Raw genomic sequence first — 20,277 nt, forward strand, 5'->3', positions numbered from 1 at the left:
GACAATATACGTAAAACTGACGAAAATTTGCAAATTATTTTGAGTTAGAAATTAATGAAAAATTTTCTTTTTAAATCTATGATTTGAAAATGTAATACAAGATTTCTTAAAAGTTTTTCTACCTTTTTCAAAAAAAAAAATGTCTACAAGCAAGTCAAATTAAATTTTTATGAGTGTTTGAAATTCATATTTTTACAACATTTGATATTCACTCGATTTATCATGTAGCGATTTCCTTATTTTGTTGTAATTCAAAAACAAATAACTGCAGATACATGAAAATTTTACTGAATGTTTATATTAGCATTTCCTATACACCATACAATTTTGAAAATATTTTGACTCTTTTTGAGCTGTTTACGGACATTTTCAGTTTTCAATTTTTTTAGTTTTTTTTTTCTATAAATATCAATAAAGTTTTATCTGTTGGGCCAAAAAGTGTATACATTTAATACAAAGCTCCTGATATATTTTTACAATATCAGTTGAAAAATATTAAAAATACATAGGCCCTTTTTTTTTTTATCAGCATTTAAAGATCAAATTTTGGCAAAATTTTTCAAATTTTAATTTGAAAAATTATTTTGTAGTTAAAAATTTATGAAATATTCAATTTTTGTATCTAAGAATTGAAAATTTAAAACAAGATTTCACGTAAGTAATTAATTCTGTTACCAAAAAATCTAAAAAACACATTTACACAGTTTATTTTTATAGTCATTTTAAGTAAAAAAACCCTTGGATAACTATTTCAGTTATTTTGTTGTGATTGTATAATATTATTCGTGGGTACTTGAAACTTCTAAAGTATACTATTATATATCTATGATAGTACCACGGTTTTTTTGTTGATGTATAACGCGTTATAAGTACTTCAATAAATATTATGATATGATTAATTTGGAATTTATTATAGGTACCTAATATAATATTATGCCTTATACCTAGACTAACATACCGTCTCCGCTCAGAATCGTTTTTCTTATACAATGATATTATATCATTGAATTCAAATTTAATACCATCCATTATACAGTGACCCACTTGTAACCTACTGTACAGCAGAGCGAAATCCACTTACCCACCTTTTTAGATATAAACGGCACAAATATATTCTAGATAAATCAGTCAATAGAGATTAATTTTGTAACAGTAAAATATAATATTAATGTGAACAATAGTAAGTTATAGATGTGGAAAATGGAATATTATTCTTACACAGCTTCACACGTCATATTATGCTGTGTTAACTATTTAAATTATTACTTCTATTGAAGTAATGGTATTTTTACTTTAGAAATTAAAAGAAAATATTGACATAAATAAAGTAATGAATTGTAATAATTATTATTTTAATTATATTAAAGTTTACGTTAAAAAAGTATGTAATATATATTGAGTAGCATAATATTGTTGAATAAACTACCCAGTTAGAAAATTAAATGGATAGCCAAAAAAATAGATAGGTTTAATGAAAATAAGAATGACTTTAAATGTACAAGTTATTAAAGCAGTGGTGGCCAAACTTTTTTTAACTCGGGCCATAAAAAAAAAAAAATTTTACCGCGGACCATAATTTTTTTTTTTTACTTTTAAGTCATCAGAATTTTAGGTATAGGTATATAATTTTACGTAAATGTAAAATATTATATTTCTTTCGCGGGCCAGATATTAAATGATGGCGGGCCGGATTTGGCCCGCGGGCCGTAGTTGGCCACCACTGTATTAAAGCATCCATCTATAAATGTTCCTACATCAAGTTGTACATCTGTAAATCTATTATTGCCTCATCCCAAGACCAATTTATTTGGAAATTATGCTGTCATTTTGAAAATAATTTGATAATAATGAAAAATTAGCTTTTACAATTTGAAAATAAATTAATAAATTAGTAAATTATTTACCAGTTTGATATTGCTGAGGGGACGCTTTATGCAAAAGTTTTAAACTTCAAAGTGTAATAAACATATTTATATTATAACACAGTACAAAAATAAATAAATAACTTAAATTCGGGGCCAATTTCAAGGAGCTTTCACATGTTCTCTGATTTTCTTCAAACCTTCCACAATACTTTGCAAATAATTGTGCTGTTGAAGTAAAGGTGGCTGTGTTAAATGTTAAATAGCTCTACCGATGAAAATAAAGTAAAACTAAATAAAAGTGCTACAACAATGATCAAAAATTGACCAACAAAATATCAACAATATAATAATATCTTATTTTTATATCATACTGGGAATTTATTTGCAAGTTCTGAACTCTCAATTGTAATTAAATTGGTCTTGGTTGGGTTAGCCATCTTCACACTCGTAATTTACAGCCCATTTATAAGTAAATAACTTATTATGATAATAATTTGTATTAATAATATGTAATAGTTTATCAATTATCAGTTTCTACATTCCTATATTCTTCTACTATAAATATACCTATACAAAAAATAATAATCAGCACACATAAACCAAAATTGTTATTTCTTGTACCTATACATTTAAATTTTGCTGAAAAAGTGTCAGGTTTTGTTAAGATTGTCGGTATGTTTGACCAAAGTTATAATATATTATCCATTCAAATCTGTAGAATTAGACGCACGTCTTGTACAGTTATTGTACAATATGTTATTGTACTAATTCTGAACAGAAGGGACGTTAGTACGTTACTAGTAAGTTTTGAATGTAATTAGAAATCATAGTGATAAACTTGTAAACAACTATTAAGTTACCATTATTGTTTTGAAACATATTAGTGAATTCACAATCGGTGTACACTGTTTTCAGTTTTCCACACTGTACAATGTACATATTATAGTACAATCGTGAGTGCAAACTTTTCGTTTAAAAATGTAAACCATAATAAATTATTAAAATGTACTTAGGTTTAATTAAAAATCATACAGAGACATTACGAATATTTTTAAAACATAAAATAATATTTTAAAATGGTTTAACTACACTATTTACAGTACTGTATACATTTTGTAATGTAATAAAAAATGTATGATTCAATCATATCTACTGCCTAGTTATAATATAATTGTAATCTTTATTACATTTCAATGTCAGTCTCGTAGTGCCTTCAATATTCATATTATTTTTAGATTCTGATCGGAGTGATGAATGTATTGATTTTACAAGGATGTGTGTTTTTTCTGTCTGTCATCACTCATCACCTTTATAAGTATAAATAGTATAAATAATTATATTTTCAATTTTGTGGGTGGTTTTTAGTAGTAAATTAAAAATTGGATCTAGTTTATACTTGGTTGTCAAAAGCGAAAAATGCCCAGTACTTTTAAAAAATAACCAGAAAAAACTGTTATTTTTACCCAAAACCAGTACCTATTCGGCAAACATTTTATGCGTGGTCAAATAGCTTGAATATAAGTAAGTAAAAAAAAACCTAACCAAACATTTTATTTTTGTAGTTGTTATACCTATTTGAAAATATTCACGACTTTTTTTATAAATATTTAATGATTAAATTTAGATAAAATTTGTCAAAATCACGAAAATTTCAATTAAATTTTATAAAATGTTAAATTTGTATAGCTAAGGGTTGATAATTTAAAATAAAGTTTCTTATAAATAGTTCATACGGTAACCAAAAAAATCCAAAAAATATATACATAATTATTATAATTTATAATACATATTATACATGTATTATATATACACAATAAATTTTTTTTTATAGCGGAGACGCTAATGTCTGAAATCCTGTAATTCACTTAAAAATCAATTTTTTTCCTTTTAAATTTTGTTCACACAATCTCAGACGACCAAGCAAGCTACAAATTTAATAATATTATCAATTTTATACATTAAATAAATATATATTACGATGTTCCCACATTGTCCCATGTTCCCCTACCTACCGAAATTCTTATCAATCATATGCATATTAAACGATTTGAATATATTCAACTTTGTTTAGCTACCTATAGTATTAACTTAAAGTACTACAAAGGTATACAAGCTACAATTTAAACAGAGATCGGAACCGAACCGAATCGAATACTCTCGGCCATTCCGTCCCCCAACTAAAAATATACTATACTTGTGTGATTATATTAATGTTTGAAAAACTTATATAGGTATAAATTGCATATAAGTTATATTAATATTAAACAGTACTTTCAATGAAAAATTAATTTAATTTTAATGTAAAAACTATCCCTGGTAAAATTCTCAAAAATAACTAATAAGATAGGTACCTGTTATGTACTTTGTATACCTACTCCTGATTAACATTTAGCCACAAACACAACGGTCGAGTAAAACTTGTTTACTATTATTCTGTATTTCTGTCCCATGTCAAACACAAGATAACGCCCACCAAAACTTTGAATAAACTGCAAGGGTATAACGAGGATGGGTTTGTTGATTAGGATCACTTGAGTAATTCACAGGAAAGACACTTGAGAGTGATATCATATATATTATATTATTATATTATATTTGAAAGGATTAATTAACGCACTTGACCATCCATAAAACTTAAATCCTACACAACAGGCTAAATCTAAATAAATACTTAATTAAATGTATTAAATATATGTTGTCCGTGAAATAAATAAATACCTATACATATATAAATTATATGTTAATCAATGAATTTGATAGGGAACTTTTGGATTGGTTACACTTGAAACTGAAACTATACATTTGTGCATTTGCCATATAAATTTTGAAAATTGACAACTGGGAGGAACTATATAATTTATATATTTTAACAACAGTTGGCAAATCAAAATATCTTGGTAACTGTTGTATTTAACGGCAATGGAAATAAATTATTCTTGTTTGTTATTTTAGTCAGTAAAAATTAACTACATTTCATATGAAAAAAATCATAATAGCTCATTTTTTTATGAAAGTGATAGAATTTGAAGATAATAATAGTTTTTAATAACTATTAAAAATTGTCAGGGTATACATAATTTTCATAATAAATTGAATACAAATGATTTATAATTTCTTCGCTTTGAGTAAGTTAGAAATATTATGTTTATAGTTTATTATATTATTGTTCTGAGCAGAGTTAATAGTGTATATTATTATACCTAATTGAAAAATGATTGAATGAGTAGGTATCATTAAACATAGTTCAAGAATTAGTTTATCCACATTAATGAATTGGAATGCAATTTTAAAAAATGTATAATATTGTTTTATAACGTCAATTATATCAATGTATATGTATACTCTCATAAATATAAAAAATGTGAAATAATACATTTAAAATAGGTACCATGATGGTGCAACGAAAATATTTACTATGCATTTATCTGGCAATACTTGTATGAAACCTAATTACCTGTATTTTAATCACTCATTAGAAATGCATCAGCTTATAACAGTATTTCTTATTAATATTATTCGTACAGTGCCTACACAATTTGTTACTAAACAATAATATGACTTATTTTTAATAAAATTGTGTTGCTATTTTTGGATAGCAAAAACAAAACAACTTTATAATATCAACAAAGGAAAAAAAGTGAGCTCGTATCCAAAGGCAAATAGTAGGTACATCTCAAACAGTACTCGGTGGAATTTTAATTAAACTCTTATGCGACCCTCGCAATTAAAGTTTTCTGTATTTCTCTTTCTCCCCTCTATGTGTGCTATACGATACGTGTTATATAAGATAAATCTTCTCAGACCCCATAAAAGATTTTTTTCTGAAGATTAAAAAGACACGATAAATTAACATAACTTTATCCTTAGTAAAAAAAAAGAAATGTATACACCTATTATGTGGTTGAGGCTTTTTTATTTTAAAGCTATTATACTAAAATAAACTAATCACTTAGCTTGGAATGATTAAAATGTAAAAAAGTTGTGTAATCAATATATATATACTTATTGGATTAACAAAATATTAGGTCAGGTTGATGTCGGTATAAACATTAAGATCAAAGTAATTATGCTATGGATATACTATCGCCATATAATTATTATTGCTTCTTCATATTTTACCATACCAAATAAGTCATGGATTATTGAAAAAAATGTTTAATTATTAATATATAGTATAATATTTTATATTATAAATATTTCAAAATTATAATATTAGAATGCCATAATAACAATCTGAATAATCTGGTTTGTGATTATTTCTTCACTTTTAAACCGTTCTCTGCTGTAATTATAAATCAATTAACTTTTGAAATATTAAACGTGTGTGTTATGTAGTTTCAAATTGTCAGTATAATAACAGTACATTATTTTAAATTGATCAGACTTTACATAGGATAAACCTAAAGCTTTGTTTCATTCAAACAACTCAGGAATTGCAATTTTGATAAATACCTAGCATACTCGTAGATATTTCTGTCTAATCAGTAGCTTTTAAAGTACTTTTACTGTCTCAAAAGGGGTATTTCGAAGAAAACATATACTCTACATTTTTGATCAGAATAATATTAAATTAAAAAATAAAACAGGATTATATAGGAACTTATGCCTCGATGTAAGCCAGTGTCAAGTTGTTAGTTTTAATAGAAACTCTTGAAGAGCAGAAATCGCCAAATTCTATGTTTTGAGGATGATGTACAAATCAATAGAAACATTTTAAAAATATCAAGTCTTAATACTCAAAACTATATTACGTTATATTATCGTAATAAATTCACTAATGTATAATTTATTGTTAAATTTCGTCATAGTTAGAATAATTATTTTAGATGAATAGGTGTAAAAAAACGTTTTTAAGTTTATAGTTTTAATAACATATAAATGATAATACAATGTATCGTAATAAATTCTGAAGTTAAAGAAATAAAAATTAAATAAGATATAAAAAAAACCAGAAAAACCGCCACTTTTCAAAAGCGCATAAAATAAAAAAATTATCAAAAAGAGGTATTTATTTTTGAACATATATTATTACGTCATAGTCTGCATAATACAATGAAAATAAAATATACCTTTTTATATAATATATTGGTGAAATGTTCGTGTTCATACCTAAACAGTTAAAAATGAATAATGGTTATTTTCCAAAATATATTATTTTTGGGTATTAAATAATGAATATTATGTACTTACATGTCTATTTATCGTAGTTTTCCGATTAACGTTTTGCTTATATTTTCTCATAAAGTACTTAAATATGTCGAAACCGACTTAATTGAAATATCATTTAATATAGGTGCCTAGTATTAAATTTACAAACCATCGTTACATGGCCACGTGTGACTTTCGAAATTCCAACTACTATTACTATAGTTACTACTACTACTACCTACTACTACTCAGACATAATAGATAAGAACGTTATGGGAAAAAAGTCACATTGTATTGTACAACTAAATAGTAAATTCTCAGTTTGCTCAGACCTTAACGCGAACATGTGGCCTTAAACCGTACAAACGGAACGTTCTATAAATGTACGTTTTACCACCGTTACGTAGAGAAATCGCGATTGACGACGGCTACAATTCGGTGCGTTGATACTTATACGAGTTATACCCTACGCAATATCGTTATTTCAGAACGAAAACAGTACTGTGTGAGAAAACATGTCGCGAGTACATACGAATAGGTGTAGACAATCTCTCAGACCTGTGAGGTAGCATCCGATAGTGATCGGACACTTATTAATATACACATAACACATATAATATAGTTGTATGCCTATATATCTATGTCTATACTGTAATACTGTAGAAACTGTATACTGTATAGTATAATGCAGGTAAGTACCTACCTATATATTGAGGTACGCAGGGATGACTAATGTGCTATAAATAACCCCCCCCCCATCCTCTTATTTACCATATGAATTGCTAGGTAGATATATTTTCTGTCTGCAGTGGGTGAGTTACTTTATGTATTAATTGATTCCCGAGTTCATTGAGGAACGTATGAATGGATTTCCAGCACACATTTTGTTGATTCCTTAACTTCGTCCTATACTCCGTATTAGCGTTACCCTGCAAGTGACCTCTCAGAGAAGTTGGTTGACAAGTCTCCTAAACATTCTTTTTTTAGTAATTAAATTTTGTAAATCGTCATATTATATTGATGTAGTTTTTAAATCTTCATGGTTTGCTATTTTTACTAGGCCACGCTAAGAAATTATTGTGAGGGAGTTACAAATATCAACACATCGCTCTTAAAAATAAATAATTGGTATCTGCCACTGAGATTTTGGTCATACTTGAGTACAATATTTCCATCATAAATATTTCTTTTTCTAAATTTTTTGGATTTTCTTGTCATTTTGCTCCTGCATTTAATTAATTATGTTTAGTAGGTACTGCTATGGTACAGTATGTCTATGAGTTGATAAATATATTTAAATATACATTAAATAAAATGCCCATTAATTAAATACGTTTTTAGATGCATACTAATTGTTTGATATATACACATCATGAATATTTGTATTGAGTACCTGAGGGACCTGATTTAAAATTAAAATCTACCTACATATATAAGACAAATTTGTAATTAAAAAAGTGAGTAAAAATGTAAGTATAAAAATTAAAAATGTTTTAAATTAAAATCTTTGCAAAGAAAACTACCTAAGTTATATAATTAAATTGATAAAATTAAAATTTTCTTTTTTTGTTTATTATTGTATTCAGTTTATTTCCCACAGTTTCAGCCACAAATATTAAAAACTTGTTGTTGTACAATAAGAAATGAAAGATCCAATGGCTAAGGTACATTATGTTAGTAAACAAGTATATAATTTACCACGGATTAAATTGTTCAGTCATTTAGTATCATTTATACTCAAAGATTGATGCAAGAATATCGGTAAAACTAAAGTGATTGTAATTAACTTTTTTTTCTGCTGTCATATTTAAATTTATATTATGAATAAAAATTTGTATTACATCTGTATACATGAAGATGGTACCTACATAACTATACACTTATATTATAAGTGATATAATAACGGAAATAAAATATAATTTAACTTTTCCACTTTACCAATCCTTGCTTAATCCACTAGTCCATTCAATGCCATATATAATTTTCATGATACCATGGTTAAATACTAGTAGATAACTTACTGCATCGTATACCGTATACACATTATATTATGCACCACACGGACCGGACGGCTAACCGAACACCTTCCCAAAGTGTTCCACTGCTCGATGTGCGACGACGACGGACCATTCTCGTATGGTAATGATTTTATTTATAATAATGTTATAATACGGGTGAGGAGGTGTGTGATAAAATATTATTATTATTATTATTAAGGCGACCGACACACGCACATTATTATATTATGTATACATATTTTGCATACGAAACGTCGACGTGTTTGTATGTATAAATCGTGCACAACGCTCTAGTGTCTACTGCTGCTGCCGCTGGCTGCTCCTTTTCCTGGCCGCAGCCACCGTTATGGGTTTTCCGTGTTTTGCATACCTTACGACAAATTCGTGCAGTGTGTCACATGCACACGTATGGTGTACACACACACACACACACACACACACACACACGTTTGAGTGTTTTGCGCGTTTTTGTTAGTTCTGGCCATGTGTGTGTTACGATAGACCTACTATGTACAACATTAGTGTCGTAAGTATTTGAGGAGGGATAAGTGAATAATCTCACATTCCTATTAAAGTTGGGTTTTTGTTTTTTTTAAATTTATAATTGCAGTTATGTGTATATAATATTCTATCCGTCTTATAAAAAACTGTCAAATAAGCATTACCTAGTATAGTGAATATTGTATATTACTATTAAAAAAAAAATCCAAGTTCAAATAAGTGTCGTTAATGACCCTTCCGTGAGAGAGGTTTATTGAATAATTGTAATGCTCCGGTAGTCAAGTTTCAGATCTGCCACTGAATAGTGTATTATATACCTTCGGTAAATGTGTAATAATGTAAATAATGGTTGACATACGAGTCATCTGAAAGCCGCATCGGATTGATGGACACGCAGCTAACCATACAACTTATCCCCGAGCCGACCCACCAACATTTATTTACCTCTCCATTTACAACGCTTCCGCGGACGACCGATAAATAAAATCCATATATAATCGTGTATTCATGAAAACAAAAATGAAAGTTATATATATTCGAGTTTGCAACTTGCGCTTTTTTCTAATAAATCTAACCCAATACAATAATGCAGCTCAACATATTTCATATATAAACACCCCTGTTCCCAACGAATAATGCGAATAATTGGATCATTTTTAATACATATCTATGATATTTTTAACAAAAAAGATAGCTGACCAAAAACGTTGGTTGATCAGTCTCATAAATAGGCGATGTCATATTTGAATATATTTTATTATTACCTATACATAATATAGCAAGTGTATGTCATTTAGCCGAAAACACGTTGGCTATGTACCTAATATAACGAAGTCATCGTCTCGGTGATAATAACTATTACCTGATTTTATGGATTTGCGACGTGGCTGAATCTAACTTACTCGAAATTTACGGAACTTGTACGATTATAAAGTTTATTACAATGTACTACCTGCAATACGTTAGCGACGAAATGGTATATTATTAAACAGTATAACATTCGTACATGCAGAAAATACGTAAAGACGCTACGGTATTAAATAGAGCTAATTTACCTAACTGCTAATAATATAATATGTGTACATTCTATAATAAGTGCGTACATTAACACTGCATAAAAGTAATCTGCATAATATGTGGCTACTCATTTGAGTAATGTTATACCCAGGCCCGTCTATTTAATATACTAAAAAAACTAAACATATGCATTAAAAAATAGTGTAATATTCAAGAACAATTTCACAGAACAAAGAATTTAAATAAGATTCATAATAATGATTATGGTTTGAAACGTATCAAAAAACGATATGCGTAAAATATTAAAAAAAAAAAATATATATATATTAATTATAATATTATATATTATGTGTAGGTACCTAAAAAATAAAAAAATAGAAAAAAATGTATAATAATAATATTTTATAAAATGCATGGACTTTTTGTACCAAAATATCATATTTCAATATTATACAAATAGGTATCAAATGTCAAATCCATAATTTTTTCCACCGAATATGTAATAAAAAAAAATTGATGCATTTATTTTCACACTAATGTCTACAATATTATGTAAAACACAAATTCATATTTATATAATGGCGATATCATGAAGTTGAATCAAACTTATTTTTAATTCAGAATTAAATTATTTGTTGTACGCATAAACTCAATAAATCCAATAGCCCTGCAGGTTAAAACACAGGCGATAATACATAAACTCCTAAACCGTACTTATATTTAGGTAATACGCATGTAGTATGTATATAGTATACTGCATTCTTACACTGATATAATAAATAATAATATAATACATTTTCAAGTGATATCGAAAAAAACATGACATTGCGTAGACAAATGTTTCTTATTTTAATGATGAAACTATTGTTTTTTTAATTAGGATTATAGCCCAGTTGGGTTTTACCCGTTCGAAACAGTTTAAACAAACAATTTATTATGGATATGTGGCGTCCTTATTATAAAATCCTAACCAAATGTACCTCATGAATACCTATAAGGTCTAATGATATTTATAAATTTATGTTTGGTTGTTTACTCGAGATTTAAAAAAAAACCAACTTAATAATTTTTAATAATAAATGTCCATTAAATATATAATATTTAAGGGAGTATTATTTTAAATCAATATTGTGTTTAAGATGTTTAATGATAATTAAAATCTTCAATAATTATTTTAGGTACATAACCTTAAAACTATGAGCAATAGAAAATATACCATATTAATTCCACAATATTTCCTAATTAACCCTAAATATGAATGATTATTAATTAACGATATAAATAGGTAGGTACCTACTTCGTTATTATTATAGAAACGTTACTACAAACTTATTGCTTCTAAAATTTGAACGCAGCTATGTATAATTGATTATTAGTTTAATAACTAAACTTTCACGAGCTTATGAAATTTCAATGTACCACGCATACAATCATTTATATAACTATTATAAAACTAGTAGAAACTGTTAAGTAGTATTATACATTTATGCAGCATATAATAAATATATTATTAAAATTATTTATACGTATAATACATGCATTTAATTAATTACCTACCGTTGAATTGTAAAAAAATCTATTAATTATTAATTAAATAATAATACAATGCATTTTGAATTCTAGGGATTTATTATGCATTTAAGCTGAAGTCAGTACAATACAACATTTCCACTCACAAACTCTTTTTAAACTGAATTTGCTTTTAAATCAGGTGGTTATATTGGTTTATGCGTAAAGTGTAAACTCAAGTCATAACAGATTTTGTGGATAAGTTGTTTTTATATGACAAGGAAATACTATTTAACAATACTATGACTGGTTAGGAAATGTTAAAAAAATTTACTTTCCCAATAATTATTACCTTGGCAATTCTTTCACGGATGATTTACATGAAAACCGCAACCTACACTATTTTTATTGAAAATTTTATGAATCTTAATGTATACTGCATATTATGTTATTGTTTAAAAATATTAAGCATCGTATTGTAATCAAAAACAAATTAAGTGTATTATTGTTATTACAGCAAACCAGTTTTTAAATTATTTTTAACTAAAAAAGTAACTCGTTCATTTTCCAAAGGAACTAATTCTTTTTTTTTCAAGGAACAAGGAACGGTGCGAATTCCTTTTTTTATAAAAAATTAACGAGGATCAGAACAAATTCTTTTTTTATAGGGAACTTACCAAACACTGTATATAACCTATATATTATCTACCTTTTTTAAGGTCTATCACGGCGCTACGAGGAGGTACTTCACCTTGCGAGCTGTCTTCCCCCTACCTACTTAATATATTTTTAATTAAGAGACAAATCTTTTTCCAATAAACAGAAATAAATATAGGATAAAATAAGAAAAAATTTACAAAAATAAATTATTATTTTTGTTTGTGTTGTTTTACATTTTGGTATTAATAATAAAAATAAATTAACCAACCATAATATTATCTTGTATGCTACAACTTTGCACAATTGTTTTTAATAAGATGAATATTAAATTTACATAAAACAGTGTTTATGGCAGTTACTCCTCATTTCTTACAAATATACCTATAATAATATAAATAATAGGATTGCGTTGTGACTTGTGATAAAAACCACGAATTTAATGTAATTACATTTATAACAAAATATATAAAGTGCAGATATATTATGTAAAACGCACAAAATTAATCAATTAATAAATTGAAAACTTGAATACAGTTGTATAATAGTTTAATCTTTGTTGTTTTCTCATGAACAATTAAAATGTTAAATATATGGGTACTTTTCAAATTAACATGTGGAAATGACGAGTTATATTGATAAAGTTAAATTTTAATCAATTAATTCCTTGAATTTGTTAGTTATTCAAATTTTTAATTTGTGAATTATAAAAACCAATTATTTCAAATCAATAAATACTAATAATAATTTAAATCGTGTAGCTATTTAATTTTCAAATTCAAGAGAGTAACATTTTTATTCAACTAGAAAATAATTTTCAAACGTTCATGATTTTACGAATTTAGTTAAAATTAGAACTTCAGACGCTTACAAAAAAACTTTGCCTTTGTATGTTTGATATATTAAATTAATATGAGAATTGTATAAACTACTATATTATAAGGAACTTTGAATTATATTTTCCAGCTTTTCCACCGAGCGTAAAATTTCTAGAAAAAGACAACATTTTCAAAATTCTATCCACAGTTTAAAACTAGTCTAATTATTTTGAAAATATTTTTTTAAATAAAAATTACAATTTAAGCAATATAGTAGAATGTTTTAAATTTATACGAGTACAATCACTAAATTTTAGTATAAAAATTAAATTAAAAAAAACTAGATCAAATTTCTTCACAAGAAGTCTCCGTAAAAATTGAAAATTGAATCATTTTTACTGCTATTTTTGCATCATCATAAAACCAATAACGCCCATCACTCAAGATTTAAAATATAAAGAAATTATTTGTGTTCATTTATCCCTATGCGATATTTAATTTATTTGAAATGATTTACAATTTAAAAATAAGTATGGAAACTTCACTCATATTTATTATTTATCCATCGTTTATATATTTTTTTTAAACTTAAATTATATTATACATTCCATTTGTGTGAATAACATAATATTAAATATATATATTATTTATCAAATTTATAAAATATTACTAGACATTGTAACAATGTAACTGAATATAGTCATTTTTCGATTAATATCAGTTTGTATAGAATATCTTTGAAAGTATAAATTGTTTATTTTTTACATTTTTCTTATAATCATTTTATTCAATTTCAACATAAATTATAAAATTGTAAATTGTAAATCTAATGTATGAATCAAGTAATAAATCTCAGTGTGAAATATAATTAGCTGAATGTTCACGACTGCATTACAAACACGAAGTTCATAATTTGTTGTTAATATAAAACATATATTATAATATTATGTTGAGATAGGTAGTTAATTGATTTAATAAAGCTGTATCAGTATTTTTCACAATGTAAATATTGTATTATTGCACAATAATAAAAACGTGTCCATGGATAAATATGGAATTTACGGATACATACTTCTAGAAGTTAAAAATATGACGGAGTGAGTGGGTACCATTTATGGCAATAACACCGCTGGGCCATGACAGACAGCAGACCATCATAACGTGTGATGGTTTGGATAAACGTTTGGTTTAATAATAGCATCGACACGTGTGCTCGGTGATTGAATGGTACTTAATGGTATAATACAGGCATACCGAACACAAATCCACTTAACTTTACAGGGAGTTTATGCCGCGGAGCTGGGGCCGTGTGAATGATTGATCGAGTGCAGTTACCACTGAAAAGCGCGCGTCTATCGGTTTTCTCTTCTTTATCCCCCCTCCGCCCCTTCGATGGATACCCACAACCATCTTGCCCCGAAATGAAAGGAGGAATAAAAGAAACCCCGCAGGGTCACGATGGTGGTAGAAACTTTGGAATTTGACAGGGCAAAATAAAACGCATTGCAGACGCGTCGATCAAATCGTGGTTTTACCCTGCGGCCCCTTCGCGGCATATAGTTCCCCTTCAGCTGTAACCGTGGGACGGATTCAAATGTACATTTATCACCCTTTTATTTGCAATTCGTGTACAGCTCATAAAAATCTGATGGGATATATCTTTTTGGTAATGCTGTGTAAAAAAATAAAGGGACAAAAAAAAGACGCTGAATAATAAAACGAGATAGAGCAACAATAATTAACGTATATTCCTTGACAATCGTAAATTCCAGAATTTTTTTTCGTTTAAAATAAAAAGGTTCCAACAATAATCATTTGAATACTGAAAAAAAAATGTACTACCTATATTACACATTTAAATTTTATTCTTGGTTTTCAACCTGATCGAACATTAAAAATTTAAAAATAAAAAAAGAACATGAATCGAATTACCTAATTAAATACCTAGATATTATAAAAAGCAAAAGGAAGTGCGATCACTGGATGGCTTCTTCTCTTGCCCTATTGATGTTTTTTTTTTTAAATTGTTGTAGCACATATTCTTATAATGCTTTTGTGTATACATTGTATATTCTCTAATAATAAATAATAAAAAAAAAAAAGATAAAGATATTAGAAACTATAATTGTATTTATTTACAGGAGACTGGTCGAATTCGCCACCGGATTGCATCATGGTTAAGTGTCCGCCAATCAGCGTAGACGATTCCAGGTTGATCATGGTTGAGTACAACGACACGTACGGCAAACGAGCAGCATTCAAATGTGCTTGGGGCTTTCAAATGTCTGGTGTCAATTCGATTGAGTGCTTGGCGGATTCCACGTGGTCGCATCGAATACCTACATGCACGGGTAATGGTTGTTTGCTCTAACCTTTAAATTGTTTTTTTTTCTATTTAACTTTTAATTTTTATAAGTTAAAAAAAAAAAGTCACTTAAAAAAATTATTTAACTAGACCAGCTTTGTTAAATATTATTGGTAGGTACATTATCTTCGAAACATAAAATATGTTCAGGCACAGGTATAATTAAATTAAAATAATTAAGTATTGTGTGCCTGTACTATAGTTTCCTTTAGAGCTTAGAAAAACTAGGTTTTTATTAATATAATTTAGATAACTTAAGAATAATTGGTAGGTACCTATAACTGATCCTGAATATGATTAAGCTATTTTCCATTTTCACAATATTGACGTAAATTTTGAGAACATCAATCATTATAATGATTTTTAACATATTCTAGAGTAAAATAATATAATTGATTGGAAAATGTATACCACTGTGACTGCACGTGGCGTCGAGGCTTATATGTAATATCTTATATCTGATACATTTAAATGTTTGGCAAAGGCATAACATAAAGATCTATTCACATTTATCACCTGATTAATATAATATGATATCCTCGAGTGCTAGCTAATCTTTTTTCAATATAAAACTTATGTTCAAGCTTTGGTTCTTAGTAAATCGCAATTATTGCAGTCACAGAGATTCGTTTGATATTATATATTGATCATCTTAAAATATACCTCAATGTTGTATTTGGTAATCATAATCTGTTTACTAACTAGTAATAATACATATTATAATGAAATATTATGATCAGGTTTCAACCAAATGATATTAAAAAAAAAAAAAAAAAAAACAGGGCAGTTGTTTTGATGTACCTATATAGGTTTCAGGTTAACATTGAAAACTCACCGTAATGGATTGGTTAAATTTTAAATCAATGATAAGTCATTGCGGAGTCTGTGGAGTCAAGTGTGTCAGAATCTATTTCTAAGAATATTCTATAATTTATTTATAGTAGGTATAATATTAAAATATTGTTGGCAATTTATTTTTCTATTAGTTGTACACTTGAACAACAGTTTGTATAATAATTTCCAAAATATGTCGTGAACGCTCGTAAAAATAACACGATTAAATTTTTTAAATACCAATAATAATATCTAATACGGAATAGTATACTATAATTTAAAGTCTTAGCTAAACTAACTAAAACTTGGATTAGTTAATAACAACAAAATAATTTACACATTTTTGTACCTACATTACAAGAATTTCGTCAAAATTTGGTAATTAAATTCTTATAAAACAAAATTCTTTACTACGTATTTTTAAAACTTTTATAATTAGTTTTAGTGTTTAAATCAATGTCTATAGACAATATGAGGAAGAGGAACCTTGTGTTAATTTTTTTAATTGTAGTATTGAAGTATTTTTAATAACTTTGAAAAATATTATAAAAAATTATACAAATTTTAAATGTTTGTAAATAGTTTAAAAATTGCTACAATATATTGATGATTCTATCTCGTTGTTATTTTACTTTGTTTTCCTGTTTTTCTGCCAACGAATTGCTAATTAAAGTATATTTTAATTTTTAATTAATTGTATAACAATAATATGAATTTTACTTAAATATAATTTTTAATATTTTTGTCTCAACAATTTTTCATTGGTTTATAATTTATTGCATATGATTAAATTAACAAATAAACAATATACCTCCTTATTAAGTTTTCTCAATGCTCTGTCCCTATAATAATTATAATATACTCTACTGAATGTGTCAAGTTTTTTGGTGTGAGAATTATATTAATTTGTATATTATAAATATAATACATTAGCGTTAACGTAAACGTATTAATTATTCTATGTAACCATCTACAAACTTTTTGAAAGTAATGCACGTCAAAAAAGCACCATAGCTTTTAAATCTAAGTATCTCATCAATCTTATAACTAAAGAGTGGGATGGCTGTCAATCAATAATATATTTATATATATATTGTCGAATTCAATAACTACGTAATTACTAATTTTTATTTCATACTGATACCAACACATTTCTATACAACTGAAAACTTATATTGATTGATGTGCATTTTAATTACAGCTATAGAAGTAATGATACCTATATTTTAGTGTTTTGTAGTCAATGAATAAAAAATATTTTAAGCTAAATTCAGTTGAGTTGTGACCATTGACATTGAAACATTGTACTTTGTTGTTATATTTTCTTCCTTTTCTCGTCTCTGTTCTTTAATTTTGGTCATATCCTTTCACAAAATAACCAAATTAATTAATTCAGTTCCAGCTATATTCGCATCTCGTCAGGAAAAATGAGCGTCACCAGCTCAAATTTGGTAACTTACTTATAATAATAATTGATGTACCCAGTACTGTAGGTACAGCCGTGGTATATATGTTTTAATGTTCCACCCGTTTATAACTGATATCTTGAGATAAACCATCGTACACAATGGGAGATAAACATCCTAAAACCATATCCCCGTTAATAATACCAAAATCTCATCTACACAGTGTATCCAATTCACACTATCATTTCATCATCACAAACTCAATCATATCATTTCTGTGGTCAATGACTTCATTTCTAATAATAATATAATAAAATTAATATTATAAAAGTAAACATTTTTCCTGGAAAAGTTCATTAAATTACGGTTAACTGTAGAACATTACAGTTATTAAATAGCAAATTCATTCCAGTATAAATAAACAATTCAATATTCCCATTTCCAATGATTAATCAATCATTAATCAATTCAATGATTTAGTTTCATCAAATTCTTCAGTAACCACACACCTCCCACCCTAAGAAATGCATTTATTCCGGTTACAACTACCTAAATTGTGTCTAATATATTATGTGCCAATAATCTTCGAACCTTCCAACAAAATGTGCTCTAAGTGATATGTGCTCATATTGCTAATGATCGGAAATGCCCAAATCATAAGGAATTCCATAGTACCTATATGTTGGTATATTAAAAAAATATACCAACATCAAAAACCTATATTCACCAATTTACTGAACACTATAAAAGTATAAACGGGAAAAGATTCAGTTTGAAAGACAAACAAATATGAAAACCTCAAGTGCAATGAGATACTTCAGCAAAGGTGTATTTACTATTTAACACACCATATGGTTCTGCGTTTGCCTCATTGTAATCCCACAACATGCTGAAATCCATTGTTGTACAAATATATGTGGGACGCGAGAATAGTGATCGAGTTAGCCAAGGTAGGGGTCTGTTTGGAGGAAGTGGTGGCGTGGGCAAGGGATGTGTATAAGACCAAGAGCGAAACAGGGATGGAGTAATATATTTCATTAATCAAATTTTAAGGGCACGCGGAATATAAATCACATGGTAGCACCACCGGCACCACGACATACTACAGCAAACCGTACTTATTCGATATCTCTCTCTCTCTCTCTCACTCCCCGCCTATCTTTCTCCCTCTGTCACTCTCCCTATCTTGCTATCTGTCTTTATCTCACAATGTGTTTGTCCCTGTATCATCCGTAGTCGTCTACCCCAAAAATATTAATGGAATTCGTCAATCTCAAATTTCCGTTTACACTACAGACGTAATTAATTGCTACACTTCACAATGTGCTCTTTCTGCTGCTTCTCCAGTTCCTGCTCAAGCTCCTGTTCGTAAGCCTTCTATCCTGTCTATATCCGATAGTACCTACCACAATATATGATCGGTGACAAACAATGGTTAGTCTGTAAGTTTGCTTCTTTATTTTTATGTAGATTTTCTCGTTTTTTTTTTTCGAATAACCTTTTTAGAAATAAAAAATATAAATGAAATATAATATAGTCTATGGAATCAAATAATATCTGTTTAATGGTGTCACTGTAGGTACACAAAAAAAAATATTACTAGAAAATAATAATGATCAATATTCATTCAAAGTTAATTGAAATTTCCATAAAATTAAAACAAATTACCAATTGGCTTAAAACAATATTATTTTAAAATAAGTGTATTGCTCACTAGGTAGTCATTATACACTGAAACTTATCTTTAGGATATTTTTTTTAAATCCTGAGTTGAGCAATGAATGAACTGATTTTATAATTTATAATGCTGTATTTTTTTTTGTCTTTTTATACGATCGATAATAAATGTTTTGGTTTTCAACTTAAATGGTTTATTGTAGAAAATTGGATATAATTAGTAGGTACATTCTTTTATAAATTTAATAATTGGGAAAAATGGAAAATTTTACACAAAATCAGTTTTTCATAAAATTAGTTTTTTGGTAATAATAATAATTTTACCAAATATTAGCATTTTCTAAACATTATATAATTTTCAAAATGTTTTTACTCTTATTGAGCTATTTTTTAGACATAAGTAACTATCGATTATTTTTAGTTTTTTTTCAATAATTGTCGATAAACAATTTTTTTTTTTTG

General features: G+C 27.3%; 1 protein-coding gene across 2 annotated transcripts in view; it reads left to right on the plus strand.

The window, feature by feature from the left end:
- Positions 1–20,277, plus strand: part of LOC100571236 (locomotion-related protein Hikaru genki) — a 141,036-nt gene that overhangs the window by 108,830 nt on the left and 11,929 nt on the right. The window contains exons 8-9 of one of the 2 annotated variants that reach the window (XM_016805155.2): positions 15,675–15,884; positions 16,708–17,073. In XM_016805155.2, the coding sequence (XP_016660644.1) occupies positions 15,675–15,884; positions 16,708–16,757 (260 nt within the window). In that variant the 3' untranslated portion in view covers positions 16,758–17,073. Of the gene's footprint in view, positions 1–15,674; positions 15,885–16,707; positions 17,074–20,277 lie in introns of those variants that run through there. The other variant, XM_003245120.4, reaches the window with a different exon arrangement.

Source organism: Acyrthosiphon pisum, chromosome A2, assembly GCF_005508785.2.
Source record: "Acyrthosiphon pisum isolate AL4f chromosome A2, pea_aphid_22Mar2018_4r6ur, whole genome shotgun sequence".
Lineage (NCBI taxonomy): Eukaryota > Metazoa > Arthropoda > Insecta > Hemiptera > Aphididae > Acyrthosiphon > Acyrthosiphon pisum.